Genomic DNA, 20786 nt, shown 5'->3' with positions numbered 1-20786 from the left:
TCAATATTTCCAATTGACTATATAAGAATATTTATCTCGCAGTTTATCTCGTTTCTAAAAAGCGACTCACAAGCAAATAGCATAGGCCAGGAGGAGTGTTGTGTGCGAGTATTATACGAGTATTATAAAAAGAAAAAAAGAAAAGAAGAAAGAGAGAAAGAAGAATGATCTATTTCTCTTTCTTATTTTATCAATAGCTTACATGTGTGGGAGTTGCTGCGAGAGCGGATGCTGGAGAGAGTCTGGTGACGGTCCCGGCGAGTAGACATGAGGGCCCTCCGTACCCTGCGGTAGATACATCGAGATCATGTGCCTGAGATCGCCCTGCGACGGTTGCTGGCTTGTCTGCTGCGGCATGTACGGTTCCCGCTTAACAGGCTGACCGGCAACTGCAACCGCGCCCGTCGACGTCGGACCAGCCGTCGGCGTTGGCGTATGGATACCGCCGCTCGCCGGGCTCGTCGGTTCAGATTTTATGCTACTTCCGCTCTGTGGACTGTGGCTTGACATTTGAGAACCCGGTTGAGCTTGATGATAGGGTGATGGTGAGCCGCCAGGTACAGTGGTGCCGTAGCCACTATATCCGTTCATGTAGTTGCTGATGGGACTGGGACTGCCGCCGCCCATGTGGCCCATCGGATCGTATCTAGGGTAGGCAGCAGCCGAGGCTGCAACAGCCGCCGCGCTGTTTCCTATATGACTATATGCGACGTGTGGCTGGTACGCTGCTGTCGGTTCGTGCATCATGTAATGTCCGTTAGGCATGTAACCGTTGCTCATTGCGTAGACGTCGCGCGGTAATTGCGGCTGCTGCGGTCCGCCGCTGGTAACTGGTCGCTGATCGACGAGCATACTGCCAACACCGGGGACGCCGCTTCCGAGCGGAAATGCGTTCTTATCCTTCTTGAGTAAAGTCTTTGTCTTGCGTCGTGGCCGATATTTGTAATCCGGGTGCTCCTTCATATGAACTGCGCGCAACCGTTTTGCTTCATCAATAAATGGACGCTTCTCCGTTTCGCTGAGGAGCTTCCATTCAGCACCGAGGCGTTTCGAAATCTCAGAGTTATGCATTTTAGGATTTTCCTGAGCCATCTTGCGCCGTTGTCCGCGCGACCATACCATAAAGGCGTTCATCGGCCTCTTCACGCGATCCAGATTGTTGTTCTTGGCATTGGTAGAATTGTTAGGGTTGTTCGGATTGTTGGGATTGCTATGATTGTTAGCCTGATGATGCTGTTGCGATTGCGATTGCGATTGTTGTTGATGAGCGTGGTGTTGTTGTTGTTGCTGAGCGTTTTGCTGCGCTACCATTGCGTGCATATTCTGCTGTTGTTGAGCAACGGCAGCGGCTTGCATGGAAGTGTAATGATGCTGAGTTGTCTGATGATGATGTTGAAGAGCGAAGCTCTCTCGACCCAAAGAGCCCGTACTAGGCGGACTTCCCGATAGCGCCGGAGTATGAATCGCGCTGAGAGAACCTCCGTAAGGAGACATCCCTGTATGATGACCCATCGGTGATACACCCTGGTGCGGATGCGGTGGCATCTGAGCGTGCATATTGCCGCCCTTCATGTCCGTGTCCATCGTGAGCATGTCTTCTTCCCTGTGCCCGTACAGTTTGCCGCCCTTTTCTGATACCGTTCGATGTCAAGAAAACCACTGTAGCACGCCGAGATTCGAGTCGATCACCGGTTGATTATCCGGATTATATTGATTTATCACCAGTCACTTCTTCCTCAGTGTCCCTTGTGCACGAAGCAGTGACATGAAAATCGACCGCGGATTCTAGGCTGACTAAGTCGTAATCACTTTTCAATGGAGAGTTCTGACGCGCGCGTGCACGTTTTTCGGTCACCTGTGTGCGATCAATTAATTATGCGATCGCAGTGGTCATATGATATGCCAACCACAAACATGCATTTCGTACAAGATACGAGCTCTGTTCCGCGTACCGTTGAATCCAGTTGTGAATGTCTTTCACGAGATGACCAACTCTGTGCAAATGCGAACTCGGCAAGAAACACTCGCGAACGTTATGTTATCAATACCTATCTCCTCCGTGCCATCTGTTTATGATGTGATCGTTTTTTTTCTCTGTGTTTCGCAAGTTTTCGAAGAGATCTTCGTGCGATCTACAAGTCACAAAGTCCGAACGAGAACTGACGACACTATCACTTTCTTCCCCTCACTTGCTGGTCTCTCACCACTCCGTATCGTTCACCAGCCGTCCTGACTGGCTATAAGCCACGGCACGCTCGACGAATCGCGTCACGACAATGCGGCAACGACGCATCAGAAAAACACGGATCCTCCGGCGCGGCGGTCTTGTTTGAAATCCGACGATGGCACCTAAGCGGCGCGTGCGATACAACAAACGGCCAGAAAAACAAAACCGACGACCAGCGAACAGAGGCAAAAGTCACCGTTCATAATCACTATGATTATTTCCGTCTTCGAGAATCCTTCCGTTACTTCTTCATACGCCTGTACACATTCCTTGTGTAGGCTTAGCTTCTTAGCTCTATGTGCTAGATGCTTTATTGCTTCTTCCCTATTCGCTTTTCTACTAACGTTGCACGTCAACGAAAACGAAGAATAACCAATATAGAAGAAAGGAGATACAACTTCTACTACTCTCGACGAGAGACCGAAACTGTCTGAGCATTTGAACCACTCGCCTTGGGGTCGAAGGCTCACTTCCCTGCCGACGGCATCCCCTTCCCCCCGGGTTTCGAGCTCCCTCCCTACCTTCGTTGTAGGATAGAGCGGGGAACGTACCCGACCGACAGACCGACCGGGCTCGAGGGTACAACGGGCAATCGATTGGCAAGCGCGCCTGCCATCATTTCTCTCGGCCAATCGGCCGCCGGCTCGCTCACCACGAAGGCGGCGCCATTGCGCCGTGACGTCACTAAACGTAAAGGACCGACCTCTCGCGGCGAAGCTTTGGTCCCCGTCATCATGCTCCCCTACCCTCGTTTTTCACCCCTACCATCATCACCCATGCCATCTCTTCGTCCTCTTCTTCCCGTCTTTCCCCTCTCATACACCGTGCTGTACGCCAGTGACGTTTCTCCTCGCTTTTTCGCGCCGCGAAATCGGCTACCCGTCGCACGCATGTACCGCTACTCGCTGAGCAACGCTGGTGTGTGTATACATACGTGTCCGCGAACCTTAATACGCGATATGCGTACGTATATATCGATCTTAATGTGAATAAGTTGCGTCTGATATGTACGCGACAATGCTTTGATATGGCTTTTAAAAATTTTAGCAACTCGGGAGAAAACACAAGAAAGAGAATACGCGTAATCTCTTCTAATTCGTCTTAAAAGAAAACTACACAAGGGAATATATGATATATTCTCCGGATTAAAATAACTCGTTTTGGAAAAATAATAATTAAGATCTTGAATTTTTTTAAGAAAGAATTCGTGATCTGTGTTTATCGAGTTTAATTATAAATAGATGTCATTTTATGCGTCAACTAATTATCAACTCAAATTCTATCTCATGTGTACAAATGTATAGTCGAAATGCTGTCTTTAACTGATTTATGTGAATTTGATATTGATGGATGTAACATTACTAATTTGAAGACTAAAATAATTTTTAATTTCTCAGAAATTTTTAGATAGAAACAATTAAATATGTTTTATACCAGTAAAAATACAATTTTTCCTGTTATTGTTTTGATCGGATATCGTTGAGAGATAAGAGCTTATCGAGATAGCGGATGATGAAATGACCCATAACGGCGATCGATGCAAGTTGCAACGAGACGTCAAAAATTCATCCTCAAGGACGAATTGTGAAATATGACGTTGTTGCGGATCACGATGATCATCGACTCGAATATATGTATACTCGAGAAATGCTCGAAGAGAAAATGAAAATAATTGCAGTAATCAAGATACAAAAAAATAAATAGAATTTTTTGGATAGAAAAATATGACCACATACAATTTTGTAATAAAAAAAGTAGATTACAGAGATCTCTTAAGAAGGGATATCATGTGTATGTGCAGCGTCGACTTTTTGGGAGATCGATGTCTCGGTTACCGATATCATGTCGCTGACGCACAAAACGCAGCCGCGTTTATCTATCACGCGCGTACTTCCGCCACGAACCAGCTTGTCTCGCGTCTCTTCTCCTTTTCGCACATCTCGCCGCAACAGGTTCCACAACACGAAGCAATGCTGAAACGAAGTCATAACGCACAATGGAGGCTTTTCGAAGACCTTGTGAACTTTGATTTCTTTGTGAATTTGACAGAGAAGAAGAAACAAAGGAGAATGAAACAGCGAAAGCCGTTTATTGCCAATTTGTTTTTTTCTTTTAGCAGTAATAAGATGTATTAAATTAAAATTTAGAATTAATATCAAATTTAAAATTGCAGGATTAATATATTACTGCAATAGACAGAAAACGATAGATGAGAAGATCTATAAATAAAATAATTTTTTTCCATTAAGAATCTGATATGAGAAAGTAGGTTTAAAAAGAAAATTCCCGACGCCTTACTTTCAACAAAGAAAAAAAGCTAATTGATAAGATATCGATGACGCATAGCGAATCAGTAATAGCATGAGACGGGAATTACGCATTACGTTTTCTGCTTAATCTGTGATATATCCAGTTGTATTTGTCAGATATATCTTGGAATGAGAACAATTTGAAACGAAAAAAATTTGTTCTACATTATTACAATTTGAAATATAATCATAAATGGTAAAGAGACAAGGATATTTTTTGCTATAAAAACTGAAAATGCATAAATTTGATAATTCGCAATTAAAAAAATAGTATGTACTGACAATCTTATATATATATATATATATATATATATATATATATATATATATATATATATATAATAATATATAATATATAATAATATATATATAATAATAATAAATAATAAACAATGGATATATATATATATATATATATATATATATATCCATTGTTTATTATTTCATCATATCATTATGCAATTTTTTTTATTTTTGTTCCTAATTTTCAATCTGTATGTGACAACTATTTTGCTTTTTAAACAAAGATCACTTTCTTTTGAAACTCTCTCTATTTAAGCTTAGTTTTGTTGACCGGACCGAAACCAATTACAAGTTATAAAACGTCTTGTAACTTGTAATCGTTTTAGTGAGACCAAAACCGCATAAATCATGTTCTGTTAAATTTATAACGCTGAAACTGCATGACCAGACTTTGTTACATTATTTTTGGTTTACTTTTTGGATTCTTTTGAGTCTCTTTTTAAATAATTTTCTTTTGATCTCTTTAAATAATGAAGAGAATCGTAAGTACCTTTTTAGTACTCTTCTTGCAAGTTATTTCTATAAAATTATATTTTACTAATTTAAATTTTTTGTCGTTTTTGACTGGATGTCTTTAATACGTCAACGATGGCGGAACCATCGTTGATGATATTAATATGATGATTACATCATGCATATTAATATCATCATCATGTAATTACAATAATATAATTTGTTAGAAAAAAATTAGAAAAGTAAGTAATCTTCAAGGAAACTGGAACATACTCGAAAAAAATCTAATTTAAACGATTTTGATTTCTTTATTTGTCAAGGAACCGAAACTGGAATCTAAACAGTTATTAAATATTTTATTAAACCATAACCGTAACGAAACTATAATTTTATTTCGATCCAGATCCCTGATTTATATATATATATATATCAGGGATCTGGATCGAAATAAAATTATATATATATATATATATATTACCTATTTTTCGAGTACAAAGTAGGAGCTCAATTTTCATATAAATTAAACTTATAAAAATAATGAAAATTCTTTAGAATCTATAAAAATATGAAAGAGGTTAAAAATAGAAGCCAAAGGTTTCGATTTCGGAATCTATTAATTGCCTCGACGTATGCGTAGAAGATAACGAATATCATAACAGAAATGACTCCGCCAGAAAAGACGTGCGCTTTGATCGCGAGGCCGCAAAATCAATATGTGTGCAAATCACGAAACTAAAGATCTCGTTGTGAGTTCCAACGTCGCAATCGGAATGAATGAACGTGCGCAGGCACGAGACGACGGTTCATTCGTGCCGGTAGAGAAGGAGATCGATCGTGGGCCGTTCAGGATTCTGGTTTTCGAGTGCGTCTGCCGGGATACACAATGAGCTTTCTCATGTCGCACGGTGGATGCGCACCAGTATGCGGCTGATGCGGACGCTCATGTACGTATATGCACTTGGCGACCGACCGACCGCGCGCGCGCGCACGCACGTCCCGATAGGACAGATAGCTCTATGTACGAGCGTGCGTGTGTCGTATACGTACATGCGAGAGCCTAGGAAAGCTCGGTACCACAAAGGCAGTGCGCCATCGAGTATCGCAAACATTGATTTGAATCACAAAGACCGCCCGCGGTATCCCATTGTCGGAGTCCGACTTATTGTACGCTTTCTCTCTCTTTCTCTATTTCTCCTTTACCCTCAGCTTTCAATGTGTATCGCGCTCTACCTTTTTTCAACAGTAACGACCTATCAATCCACTTATTCCACACGGTTTATGTGCCACTTGTGGCATTTCGGCCTAATACCGTTATTGCGCGGTGTAAATAACGCGCGCCAATTTTTGTGGACCGCACGTCACCTGCGACGAAGTCTATTGTGAACCTAATCTGTATTATTACATTGTAAGAATGTATGAGGAAGTTTACGTTAGGCTGCATAATAATAATGTTACAACAAATCCGTACCTTTGCAGAAAAAAAATTATATGCAACATATCATCGATTACAGATACCTTACACCTGTGTCGAAACTCGACTAATTAGATTAATGGCAACTGAGCATATTCATGCATAATTGTTCTGGCTTCTACCAAAGCAGCTGGCAAGCCATAATATTTATTGCCTCGTGGTTGTTCGATGAAAGCATTTATTTTTCGCCCACTATCTAATACTGAATGATTCATAAATCATGAATAAAAAGTCATAAACATAAATCATGAGTAAAAATGCCGTTGCTTATGAAGGGAACTTTCCATTATATAACAATAGGTACACTAAACAATGTGTAAATTTGTAGTATTATTACTGAAAGGATCAGCATTTACAAACCTTAGGACGTGCAAGTTTTTCGAAATAATATTTATGATTTTAAATCAAATACTATTTTTACGATATCAACTAAATCTTGATTTTACAGTACAAAGTTAAAAAAAATAAAAAAATTGCACACACACACACACACACACACACACAAAATATAAAATATATTTTTAAGTATACACATGACAGATATTACGAATATATTATACAAAGTGAGACGTTTATATTGAGACACCTAAATATATAAAAATGAATAAGTAAAAAATTAAAGATGATTCCATTTTTAAAAAAAACAAACTTGATCTTGAAATTTCCAAAGTGTCTCCACCCAAGGTTAGACCAAGGGTACTATTTTATGGCCTCTTCGAGACGAACAACTTTTGTCTGACATTTCTTTTCATTTTGTTTGAATTTTTATATATTTAAACGTCTCAATATAAACGCCTCATCCTGGATGCTATATTATATATTGCAGATCATGAAACTTGAAATATGTATTTAGGGTTTCACAATAAAACAAAAATTTCTTTGGAAAACTCCATTTTGCAAAAGAAAGTCTCCTTTTGTTTTCAGATTCTAAATACATATTTCAAGTTTAACTCTAGAATAACTGTAACTAATATATTTATAAGTACTTATTCATTGTTTTTTTCATTATTGTTATACAATTATATAATATAATAAAGTTATATATAATTGCTGTTTATTAAAAAAGTAAAGTAGTGTTCAAATTTCTACATCCCATAGATTTGACATTTCGATTTTATTGAAATAAACTTCTTTTCGATTCATCGAACTTGGAACGCCGTCAAAATCCGTATAATGAAAGAAAAAGGCCAAGAGAAGGGCGGAGAACACGATCACGATACGTGAGCGAATTCGTAGGCGTCTGATTGTCAACAGGTGATAGCATTGGGCCAGCTCTTAAAGCTCGAGTAACGAGAGAAAGGGAGAATTGTGTGTGTGAGAAGAAAAAAAGACGGGGGGAGGACTGAGATTGAGCGAAAATCAGGAGGTGGTGGTTGTGACGGGGAGAGAACAGTGGCACCGGAAGGGTAGCCAACAAAGTCTTTATCGTTTCGAGGACCGATTACAAAGCTCGATTGTTACCATTCTTCGGAATCCAAATAATCTCTCGCTCGTCCGAACCACAGACGAGCAGCCAGCCATTGAGATAGAAATTTACAGTCGTGAGTTTTTACGCAGCGGTGCAATTAGTCCATTACAACGAGTCATTAGAAATCGACGGCTTTTTTTCTACGACAGAAAAAACCGATTGTCCGATCTTAAAATTTTTACTACCGGTATTCTCACGATCGCGATATTTGTCATCCGTGTTATGTAAATGTGTCATAAATTATATAGGGTGTTTCGGACCACCCGTCCACTTCTTTTATTTTGAAAAGGGGTGATGCTAAGAAGTTGGAAAAGACATATTTATCATGGAAGCCTATTTAGATACTTTAGAGTATCTAAAAAAAGCTTTTAAAAAGAAACAACTTTTGTTTGAATAAAAATTTGATATCTTTTGTTACCAAGAAATGAACAAAAAACATTTGCAATTATTGTGACACTCAGAAATGATCAAAAATTAATTACAAATATTTAAAATGCCAGACACCTTCCTATCCTTCGTCTCATACTGTCAATCGTTCTCAAGACTTCTGCAGAAATAAAAGCTGGTTAATTATGCGCCTTGCAATTAATAAGAAATGCGCCGAACAACCGTCTTGTTGATCACATGACAAATCATCTGTGTTTACGTTTAATCCGTGATCCGTATCACGAATTTGACTCATGTTTATATTTGGCTCGTAATCCGTACCAAAGTATTAATATTTTAAAATAATTTAGAAGTTGGAGCGTGACAATCATTGCAAGCGTTTTTTAGTCATTTCTCGCAAATCCTATAAGTGGTATCAAATTTTTTTTTCAAACAAAAGTTGTTTCTTTTTAAAAGCTCTATCCAATGATACCCATGTTGCAATTTAAAATCTTTTAGTTGCCCCCCCCCCCCCATTTCCAGTATTTCTCAAAACTAAAAGAACCATCAGAAACTTCAGATAGGCTTTCATGATAAATATGTCTTGCAACTTCTTAGCATCACCCATTTTCAAAATAAAAGAGGTGGTCTGAAACCCTGTATGTCGACATGAAATTACTTACGCTATCTTTTCGTCAGTAGCAATTCTGTTTGTATGATAAAAAAAATTTGAACGCATAATTTTTTCTAGAATAAAATATAAAAAAGTTTGTCGCAATTATGTTGCAGAGATAAGCTAGTTGATTTCAATTATATATACCTTCTTATATTATGTCTGCTGTATTTAATTGTGTTTCACGTTAAAATATATTAATATCCAATATCATTTGCGACATCGAGTCCTTTAAATATGACCGTGTCTTTAATCGTTTGACGAAGCAACGAGGATAAGAAATATGGTGCATTGTTTATTATGCTGCAAATTCATTATGATGCAAATTTATTATTTTGTCGTCGATGATAATTAGTGAATGCGATGGACGTTGTAAAAGACGACAAGGTTTTACGTAAAGAGTTAAGTATATTTTATTGTCCGGTATGAGAAAATCTATACTTTATTATAAGACATATAGGAAGTATAAACGTTTTATGTAAAAAATAAGAGGTAATATAGAAGATATAAATGTAAAGATGTTAAAATGTTCCCAAGATAAAAAATGAAATTGGAAAAAATAAAATTAGAAAAGCAGCAACGAATGTATATAGGTAGATACGTCGGGAAATTTGTTAAAGTTGAGAAGCGTTACCAAAAAATTCGCGTTCGATTTATGTCAAGTAACAGTCAAGTATTATCCAATCTTCGTTCTTAACGCTGCTCAAGATGCGTCAAATACGTATATTCAGATATCTTGAATGTGGCTCATATGTCATATAGATTTTTTTAATAAGCTTGCTCGCACGCACGTGCATTTAACAAAGTTAATAATAAAATCGCTTCGATTTAATATCAATATCAATAATCAATTTTATTCGAGGATGTTGATAAATTATTAAAGAAACCGTACTACATAATCTTCGTGAAATCATATTATTAATTGGCAAATAAAATTGTATATGCAATATCTACTTTATATGCAATATATCTACTTTAATTAGCTCGTGCGTACATTTGATATAAAAACTTTTAAAAGAGTAGTTGAAATCAATACACGCGCGTACAAACATTCGGAAATTCCCTCCCTCAAAAAAGAGAATATTGATAAAAACAACGATCAATTACCCGTGCAAGTTTTGTGGCCGTCGCGTAAATTATCTCGTTCTCTTTCTCTCTCTCTCTCTCTCTCTGTTTCACTAGAGGCGGGATACATCGGGGAAATCGTCACATTTTTCATCGGAATTAATCGAGTCGACAAACGAGTTCGATCGATGAATAAATCGATCTGGGAGGATATTATAAATCGGCTCTTGCATAGGCGGCCTCGGCTGCGGCTACCGATTCCACGGCTGCGATTTGCATACGCAGGAACGTGTCGCGGTACCAACGACACCCCAGACCCACCTCCGATTATTATGAAAATGTCTCGAAAACGTGTCGCATCGTAGGCAACACTCGCTTACTGTGTTCACCAATGATGCGCGCCTCTCTCGTCGCTTGGTACGCTACAACTACGTAACGAGAGAAGGGAGAAAGGCCCCCTCGGACGGGCCCCCGAAGAAACAGGGGCTACCACACGAGACATGAAAATTGGCATAAATGAGATTGATACGACTTTAAGTTACTCCACGTGAGAGGCTCGTCGCCCGTCGAGATTTCTGGTCCCGCCACTCGTCACGCCACTTTGCGCGCGCTCGCCTCCTCGTAAAGATGAGCGACCCGGGGCGTCCGGCCAGATACGCCCCTGCCGTTGACCAGCGTGTCGTTAGTTTCAATAACGCTCTGCAAGAACTCGTTCTGCGAAAAGTGACGTTGAGTTGAGAGAGAACGAGAGGGAAACCAGCCGGGTAGCCCTACAAGGCTGTAAGCGTCGACCTATTTTAGGTAGCTTTGGCGATTCCGATGAATCGAGTGCGCTTTTCTCTTTATTCTCTCAAAGCGTTGATGGTCAACATACTTTGCGACAGGTGGCATTTATATATTCTTACATGTGTATCTTATCGAATGTACTTAGTATCTAAAAAAAAACGTAACATACATCGATCGTTAATCTAAAAGATTACGATTTTATTCTCATTACATTAACTCTCCTTGAATCATTTTTATTAGATAGTCGTGAAAAACTATTTATAAATCTTGCTTCTCAGAACATTTGAGTTTTAAGTAGAAGCCTTCCTAATTGTAAGAGGCTATTTACCATCGTTGATATTTTCAGAATCATTTTTCTAGTCTTTTCAATAATTGCACATTAATGAATAAGAAAAGACTAGTTTAAATAATCTCAATGTATAAGATACACACACACACACACACACACACACACACACACACACACACACACACACACACACAACATATATATATATATATATATATATATATATATATATATATAGCTTATATAATGAGAAAATGAGTTAATTTCAAATTTTGCAGTGCTAAAAAAAAAGTTAAGTGACAACTGTCGTTCTTAATATAGATTTTCAACCATTTCACTCGATCGCGAAGTTGCTCCCACGGATTGCGAAAAAACATAGCGATCTGTGTACGAGGGTGACCGCGCGAAATCTGGGAGCAACGGCGTGTAGAACAAGTAATAAAATAATTTTAACGACCGGCTTGAATTATATGTGCGCGTGGTACAAATAATAATATCTACCCGGCACGCATCCCCGCAATAAATATCGGACGGGTCCCCCCCGCTGACGATCCGGGAACCCTCGAGCGTACCCTCTTCACGGGCACACCTCGGCTATATGTGGAGCATAGAAGGCCCCCGGTCGTACCGAGAAGGGGACCTTGCGAAAAAAGGGGCCTGACCTCGTCGCAGTGATTCTCCGTTCTCGTCGTCGGCGTCGCGTCTCGTCGCGAGAGAGACGATAACGTGGGAATGTCGACGAGTCCTTTGGACATTTCAACAAGAGGCGCGCGATCGAAGGCATTCCCAGAGCAATAATTTATCGTTCGATCGCTGTGGCGGAGTTTTCAGACTGTGGCTGAGAAAGATCATCCACCAAAGTGTTTCTCCCTCAGTTTCAAATATACGGAATACGAAATAGTAGTACACGAACGATAGCAAAAATAAAGACTCTTACTTATCTGACGCCGTGATCATCGTTAAAAGAAGACGCTGACGCGTTCATCGAAAGTGCAAATTTGTCCCGCATAAGAAGATACAATGCAAATTTAACATCCACAAACCAAGATCGAGTACGCGCGTGCGCGCGCACGTACATTGAAATTCCGCGCGCGTTGGATGACGTTCGCAAACGCGGAACGAATCTCCTCGAGGTTTCTTCAATGCACCAGGAGGACCGTGTCGCGCGAACGTCGTGTTTTGCCGACAGGTGACGGACGCAGCATGAATTAAGTGTCGTAAGATGGTACGGAGAGAGAGAACGGGGGGGAGGGAGGGAGGGGGGGGGAGGAAGGTGCCATTGTCATTTTCCGTCGCGTACCGAATTTCGACGCAGATTCCGTGCGTGTCTCATCGATGGGATCAATCGTCGCAATAATACCGGACGTTTTCCAACTATTGTGACATACTCTGGCCCTCCGTAAAAATACAACGTGGAATCAAAACAAATACAAAAGCTATTCCCGTCGTATTTTCTCCCCCGAATTGTGAATTGTCGTCGCGTAAGCAAAACATATCAGTCGCGCCGATATATAAAGTTCCTTTCTACGGTAAGAAATAAATTTATATCGTAAAAAAGCTACAATGAACCCTTCGACTTTTAATAGTTACAATTAAACATGATTAGAAATCAGTTTCTCGTAGGAAAGAAAAACCACATCTTCAAAGGCACGGAATTTGATGAACATTTAAATTGGCCGACGAGATGTTGAAGGCTATCCAGTTGCAGCGCAGATTTTTTTTTGCGATGCAAGAACGGGAAAAAAAGCGTTTCTCGATGTCGGGAAGCGGAAGAGAGGAGGCGAGAAAGATGAGAGAGAAAGAAAAAGAGAGATTATGTCGTCAAAACGGACGCAGACCGGTCGACGGTTGATGCCCATTGGCCGTTGACAGCGCAATGAGATCCTGATTTGCGCGGATGTATTTAATCGCGCGCGGGAGAGAGCTGCGGACTCGCGCGAGTGAGTGAGTGAGCGAGCGAGCGAGCCAGCCAGCCCAACAGTTGTGCGCATCGTTTAGCAATCAGGGAGAATGATGCAGCCAGAACACGACCGGCCGGGGCCGGTGCAGCGAGATGCCGTAGCTACGCGCAATCAGTATGCCCGTACAATTTATTTGTACACCTGTGCTCCCGCGGGACACGAGAGACCGATCCCGGGATCTTCGATGAACGCAGACTTTCTTCACGCATGTCTATGTAGTCGCGAAAAGGAATCAAAAAGTCAATGTTACTCGAATCGAAATTTTGCTCCTTTTTTTCAATCGCCTTAATTTTTCACGTTTATGAATTCTATACACCGAAAAAATTGTATACTTTATAAGCTCTCTTAAGATAATAAATAATAAATTCTTAATAAATAAGCATATATTTTTTTACGTGATATATTTTGGAATACTTTATTTATAAATTAATTTCAAATATTGAACAATATGATGATAAGAAAATATCCCATTCAGTATATATTCTTACATGTTAAGAATATCTGAAGCTACTTACTTCAACTTTAGAGAGAGGATTTCTCTCTTAAACTAAGAGAATCTTTTTGACACTTATTTTAAAGAAAGATATAATGATAAGTGAAATATTCTTAAGATGAAAATATAATCTTTTCGAAATTCGATAAATTTAGTTTATATTAGGAAATAATTTTCACTTTGCATCTCAAATAGATAATAAATGAATAATTCCTTCACTTGTAGTTGGAGATTTAAAAAAAAATAAGCTTTGGACAAAGCTATAAATAACTAAAATTCTAAAAGAATCATCTATGTTTAAATATCAAGGTATAATGAATGTTAAATTGAAAATTAATAACCAAGGTAAGAAGAATTTAGATATGTTTGCGTAAATGTCATTGAGTAAACCACGCCGTATCTTTCGAATACAAGATTTGTTAGAAAAATTATTTGTCTATCGTTAATACCGCGACACTTTTCTTGCATATGCAAATCACAGCCACGAAATCGGTAGTCACAACCGAGGCCGCCTGTGCAGGGAACCGATTTATCACGCCTTCCTGGATCAATTTATTCATCGATCGAACTCGTTTGTCGACTCGATTAATTCTAATGAAAAATGTGACAATTTCCCGCCTCCAACGTGAGGGAGAACAAGATAATTTACGGAACGGTGGCGAAACTTGTACGGGTAATTGATCGTTGTTTATCAATGTTCTCCCTCCTGAGGGAAGCAGAATCACCGACCCCGTGTTTGTACGTGCATATTTTGATTTCAACTACTCTCTTAAAAGTTTTTATATCAAATGTATCACGCACGAGCTAATTAAAGTAGATATAGCACACAAGATTCTACCACTGTTAATTAATAATATGACTTTGCAATGATTAGTACGGTCTCCAATAACTCATTAGCGTATGCTCGAATTATATCGATTATTAATATCAGAGTATGAAATTCGTATAACGACGCGTTTCATTTTTACCTCTGATTAATTCACGTGCGTGCGAGCAAGCTCACAAAAACCGTATGCGATACACGAGCCACGGTCGAAATGTCTGGATATACACGTATATCCTCGACGTACCTCGAGCAGCATCAAGAACGAAGGGTAACATACGTAGTACCCTCGTCACGATCGTCATCGAGGTGACAGGTAAATACAGGGAACCAGAGTCTACCCTCCCGAGGATATACAATATACGCTCACGAGCCAAGTAGGATAAAGGAGAAGGGATGGATCGGACGGATAACGGAGGGAACGGAAGGGGGAGGGGGATTCATTCGTAAACGAGAATTAAAACCGAGACGACGTTCCCGTTTATTCGTGATACGCTCCTTGTTGTGACCCAAACGAAATCGTGCGTGCAAGGTGATCATGAACGACGGGTAATCGTTTGACATGCGCGGTAGCGTCTATCTTAACGCGCGGCCATCAGTTACAGCGAATAAATTACATCGCGGGGTAATACGGTGTATATATCGCTCGCAAATGGATATCTGGATAATTCGACGTGGTGGCGAATCGACGTCGAATCGCTTTATTGCGGACTGGTTTGCAAACAGTGCACTGTACAGAGCGGACCCGAGCGTTTGATTAATGGGCCGAGGGTTGCGGCGGAAGTAGTCCAGAAATTAAGCGCGAGAAAAACAGATCGTATACCTCTCGTTGCGGACGCGATTTCCGCTCTGTCAGGATGTCGATGAATAGTCGTACATGAACGTCTTATAGTGAACCTATCTTTACCCTGTTAATTAACAGGAGAATTATACCTCCCCTTCAGTCACTAAAACAATATCTTTCTTACAAGATTTTTTATCTTATTAATAAAAATTTATTAATAAAAATTAAGCGATTTCCGCAAATTTTATTACACTTTTACTCATTAATATTCATAAATTAAGTAACTTTTTTTAATTTAACGAACAGTGAAATTATCCCATATTATTCTCAGTTATTATATTTCAATAAATTCCAACTTTAATATGTTTCATGCAAGATTGTTTAAAAGCGACGCCGCGTCGATCAAAGGCCAAAAATACGAGGCGCAAGCGTCATTTTCCCCTCTCTTGACCCTGAATTATTCAACAACTCGAAGGCCCGGCGAGGACTTCATAAAAATTGCACGCATCGTGATTGCCGTGGTTCAGAGTCACCGGACGAGAGGAAGAGAGGTTACGAGGCAAAAAGAGAAAGAAGGATCTTTAAAATTTACCTACCCGGTCCCTAAGGAACGACGCCATTTTCCTTTCTCTGCCTCGTCGGCGCCGTTTATCTTTTTTTTCTTTTTTAGAATGTGTAAACAAACGCGCGCCGGCAAGTGGGACGAGTCGGATACACCATGAATGAGTCGATGACGTCGCCTGTTTACTTTGCATTTTACATGATTTTTACCAGCGTTTCAAATATTTTTTACAAACCTTTCCATCGGTCACCTGAATTCCTGTCCCATGAAACTAACCGTCGAGAAACGTCTCGGGTGAAGTATAATCGATCAGACCGAATTCCGGTTCTCTCTCTCTCTCTCTCTCCCCCCTTGTCGCCAATCCCTTAAATCCGCCCACCTATCACTTCGCGGTATGTAAAGGGTATGTTTAGAATCCGACAGGGGCTTTAGAATAGTGCCCGCCCGGCGATTCGTAACAGTCGTGACCGCGTAGTCGGCATAATGCGGGAATCGTGTTCCGCATCCGGAAGCTTCGCACGCGAGATAGATGTTCGCCCGGCACGCTTTTGAAAAACTGGCCCTCAAGCAAATATATATGTCTTTGAAAAATCTGCCAAAGTAAGGACTTTGGTAGATTCTTATTTGTAACGCCTGACATGTTTCGAACGAATTCTGTTATATTTGAACAACTTGGGACATTAGAATTTTCAATAAATAATGAACATACACTCTTGAAGTAAAAAACTAATTTTATACAAATTATTGAAAAAAGGAAATTACAATTGTAACATTATAAATATTTCAATTACAATATTTCTTGTATAACTTCGTACAAAGCACGTCGAATTATGACACATTATATGTTACTTACAGTAAGTAAATAAAAAAATACATCCGATGTATCTGATAATAAAGAAAGTTATTCAATGTCACAAAGTTTATAAAATATTATAAAATTAATCTTTTTTTTTCATGAATTGTATAATATAGAATATAGAGGATAATATATAAAAAAAGATACAAAAATATTTGATAAAAAAGAATTATCAATATTTATGAAGTTATTCATTTTTAAGAGAGTGTTTCAAGAAAAATACCGTCAAAGGAGAAGTAAACTACATTTATGGAGCGTTTAAAAACCATGAGGGCGAAGTTTCGTGCCGAGTACCGAATCTTGGTCGGCGCGCCGAACGGGGAAGAGAGGGGGTGGCGAGAGGCCCTCACCCTTGCCCTCGACCTCGGCCCTCAAGGGTAATAAAACGGCAATTTAATTCGTACACTTGATAAACGCCGCGCCGTCTGCATTCGCGAGCCTCTGGCGCAAGTCAAACGGAGGGCTCATTTTGCAAATCATCGCCTCGGCGATAATAAAGCGCGCGCCACGAGAGAAACAAGAAGCAAAATAAAGGCGCGGACGTGAGCGATGACGAAACCCGCGCGGGGTCCGCGTTTCACACAGGGGATAATGATAAACCGTCGGCGTCAGAGTTAAACGATCGATTATTTCGTCGTGGAAGGATGCGCGCATCTCTACACGCGGTATGATGGAGCGCGCACAATAAATTCAGAAAAGTGCGCTTTATCAATAGCCGAGACTTGCCCGTCGATTTGGCGCCCTTCGTTTCGATTCTACAAGTGCCAGACGCGAAGATAATTGCACGAGGAAACGGCGCGGTTGTTTCATTGCCAAGACTCATTGTCAATAGTTGAGATTTAATAAAAGAGATTGAATTAAGAAGGGAACACTGGACGGATCAGCTACGTCAAACGTTAATAAATCTAATACGTTTCGAGATTCATAAATTTGCGCAAAGCACTTTTAGTCTTTTAAAATATAAAATTAATAATTAATTTGTGAAATGAGTAAAGATTTTTTATTTTCATGAATTTTTGTGTATAGAGTCACTATAAAATTTTTATAATATAGTCGCTATGAAAAAGTTAATTCGATATAAGATAATATTTATGAGTTTATGAAATTTTAAAATTAATTTATATTTTATAAGCTAAATCTTTACTTTTTTAATGCAATTAGTTATTAATTTTACATTTTAAAAGTGCTTTGCACAATGTCAAATTCATGAAATATATTAGTTTTATTAATTTTTGACATAGTTGATCGCCGTCCAGTTTCTCCTTAAGCTTCGACATGGCAGATACGGATAATAAAGCTTTATACTTGATTATAGCCACTTGTAGCTTTTGGTTCTTTTTTAGGCTAAATATTAATATTTATGTTTAATGTGGAAAGTATTAGCAAATATAAAAGTTTTAATAAAAGTTAAACAAATCATATTTTAAGAAAAGTTTGCATAAACAGGATATTTATACTTTTCGAATAAGTGCACTTTATACTCTCTCCCAAAAATTACAAGTGTGTGACTTATAGAACGAGAAGATCATCGCTATATTATACTTGCAGAATAACTTCGCATTCCGTCGTGAGCACATTGAGAACCCGTGGCCGCGTCCGGCTAGCCCGCGACAGAGAGGGGTTGAAACGAAGGTGAAGGGGGTTTTGCAGGAGAGGAGGGAGGGTGCTCGCAGGGTGGTTAGTGGCATTCATCGGGATGCAGATGGCTTCCACCCTTCGCGGCGGCAGAAACGAGAGAAAGAGAGGAAGTTGGACGAGAGAAAGAGAAGAGACGAACGGTTCGGGAGCGAACGAGGGAGAAAGAGAGAGAGAGAGAGAGAGAGAGAGAGAGAGAGAGAGAGAGAGAGAGAGAGAGATATCATCGGCGGATGCTGCCGCTGTTGCTGTTGCTGCCGCCGCTGCCGTTGCTGCGTGCTCGTGCACGCGCTTTTTCCTGCGTCCCTCTCTATGCCTTTGGCCTCTCCATAACTGCCCCCCTTCTCCCTCTTCCCTCTTCCCTCCCGCGGTGCACGCACACGTGCGTACGGTCGACCAATCACCGTCTTTCTCTTGACGAGGAATGCGATTGTACGTGTATATATTTCTGCGTGTGCGTTTATACATGCATGTGTGTGTGCACGCGCGCGCGCGCGTAGGCGAGATTGCGCCGACGTGCGTGATGGTGCGTATACGCCGTATATGCAGCATTTTTCTACTAATTGTAAGAAAGGAGTAAAAGTTAAACCACATGCGCCGAAGATGCATTTGTCGAATTTTTTTTCCAGAATTGAATGGCATTGCTCGTACTCTAAATTATTGGTAAATGAAAGTATGATGGAAGTTATATCTCGCAAATCTAATCTTTATATTACAATAAACTAAAATGTATGTAATATATTTATTTTACAATACATAAAATCATAATCAAAATCATGTCACAAAAAAACATTACAGAGAGAAAGGATATCTTAAACTACTACTTGCTTATTCTTTTAATGAATAATTATAATTCAATATACGTGATTATTAACGATGAGGTGTATAGAAAGCAGAAATATTAAAATGACTCAGTTTCAATTCTTTGAGAATTCAATTCTTGAAATTTCTCTACGTATAACAGAAGTTATAAATGTTTTCTGTGCAAAGAATTTGTGAAAGGAAAAGAAAAAAATGACACTATCGGTATAGTACATTTCGGATTTTATGGATAAGAGTAAATAATTTCTTTTCTTATAATTTTTGTTTTATCTATTGTTATCAACAAAAAACCTTTCGCATACTGTGTGCATAATTAATATGTATTTCATATACATATTCATATATAATATATATCTTTGAGAAAAAAAATGGTTAAAAATGCAGCGATTAAATTAATTCACTTCACACTACAGATATTAACGACACAGCTCACGAAATTAACGCTTATTAACTTTAGGGTTCCTTCCTGTTATTATCGTAGTACCAATTATTGGAGTACCACTTGTCACGCATCAAGCGCAGCAAAGTAGCAGAGAGAAGCAGGAGGAAGATGCTGCACTAAGGCGATACCTGCGGAGATCTCTCAAGGATCAAGGACACCGTTATAATCCTTTCACCGGCGGCGGTAATCCTGGCTTTGTAGGCTCGCGGCTTGGATATAGTTCGAGCCGGATTAACGAATAATTAGTAAGACGAGGAACATTGGCTTTGACCGTAATTCAATTGTCACTCCTTCATTTTCCAGAATCTAGACTAGAGATTAGAAAGGGCTAAATAGTCGAAGTGACGATATTGAAACTATATTTACGGTCAATCGACGTCGGAATAGTTTCTAAAGAAACAGGCGCGAACATTTTTTCTTTTTTTTTTTTTTTTTTTTTTTTGCGCAAACACTTCCAACGAAATTCGCGCCTGATTTGGAATACATGAAACGCCGGACTGTCCGTCGGGCTTTGCATCATTGAGATGACGATAGCAGCCTTCAGATAGGGAAAGATAAATGAAAATCGAGCCGGGCAAAAACCGATTGATCCCGGCAAGGGCTACCCGCCGGAGCGTGTTAGGAGAGAAAGAAGGTCGTAGGTGAGGCCTCGGAGGTCGCTTCTCGGAGCCGATGGACATCGATCAGGGAACCGTCGTATGTACCGCCCGCCCGCGTATCCCCCGCCCGCCCCTTCTTTGCCCCGTTCCACCGCGCCGTCTTGATGGATGCGAGATTACGGCGGCAGGGACACTCGTTGACACCCCATGATGTATCACCGCAAGCACCGCTTATGTTAGTAGCGTAGCTACTTACCGCGCGGAATAGGGTGCAGGTCGCCGGTGTAGGCAAAGGAACGAAGGAAGAGAAGAGGGAAGTCCGTCGCCCGCACCCCTCGGGCAATGAAGTTTGCATACTCTATCAACGACACTGCATCTCGCTCCTATATCGTGGTGTAT

General features: G+C 39.9%; 1 protein-coding gene across 6 annotated transcripts in view; it reads right to left on the bottom strand.

Moving 5' to 3' along the window:
- Soxn (SRY-box transcription factor soxNeuro) overlaps nt 1-2686 on the bottom strand; it is a 97764-nt gene extending 95078 nt beyond the window's left edge. For 2 of the 6 annotated variants that reach the window (XM_072886959.1, XM_072886960.1), the window contains exon 1: nt 203-2686. In XM_072886959.1, the coding sequence (XP_072743060.1) occupies nt 203-1593 (1391 nt within the window). In that variant the 5' untranslated portion in view covers nt 1594-2686. The remainder of the gene's footprint in view (nt 1-202) is intronic. The other 4 variants (XM_072886961.1, XM_072886962.1, XM_072886963.1 and 1 more) reach the window with 3 other exon arrangements.
- Between the last annotated feature and the right edge of the window lie 18100 nt (nt 2687-20786).

Source organism: Anoplolepis gracilipes, chromosome 2, assembly GCF_047496725.1.
Source record: "Anoplolepis gracilipes chromosome 2, ASM4749672v1, whole genome shotgun sequence".
Taxonomy (NCBI): domain Eukaryota; kingdom Metazoa; phylum Arthropoda; class Insecta; order Hymenoptera; family Formicidae; genus Anoplolepis; species Anoplolepis gracilipes.
This window is presented reverse-complemented; position numbering and strand designations above follow the sequence as displayed.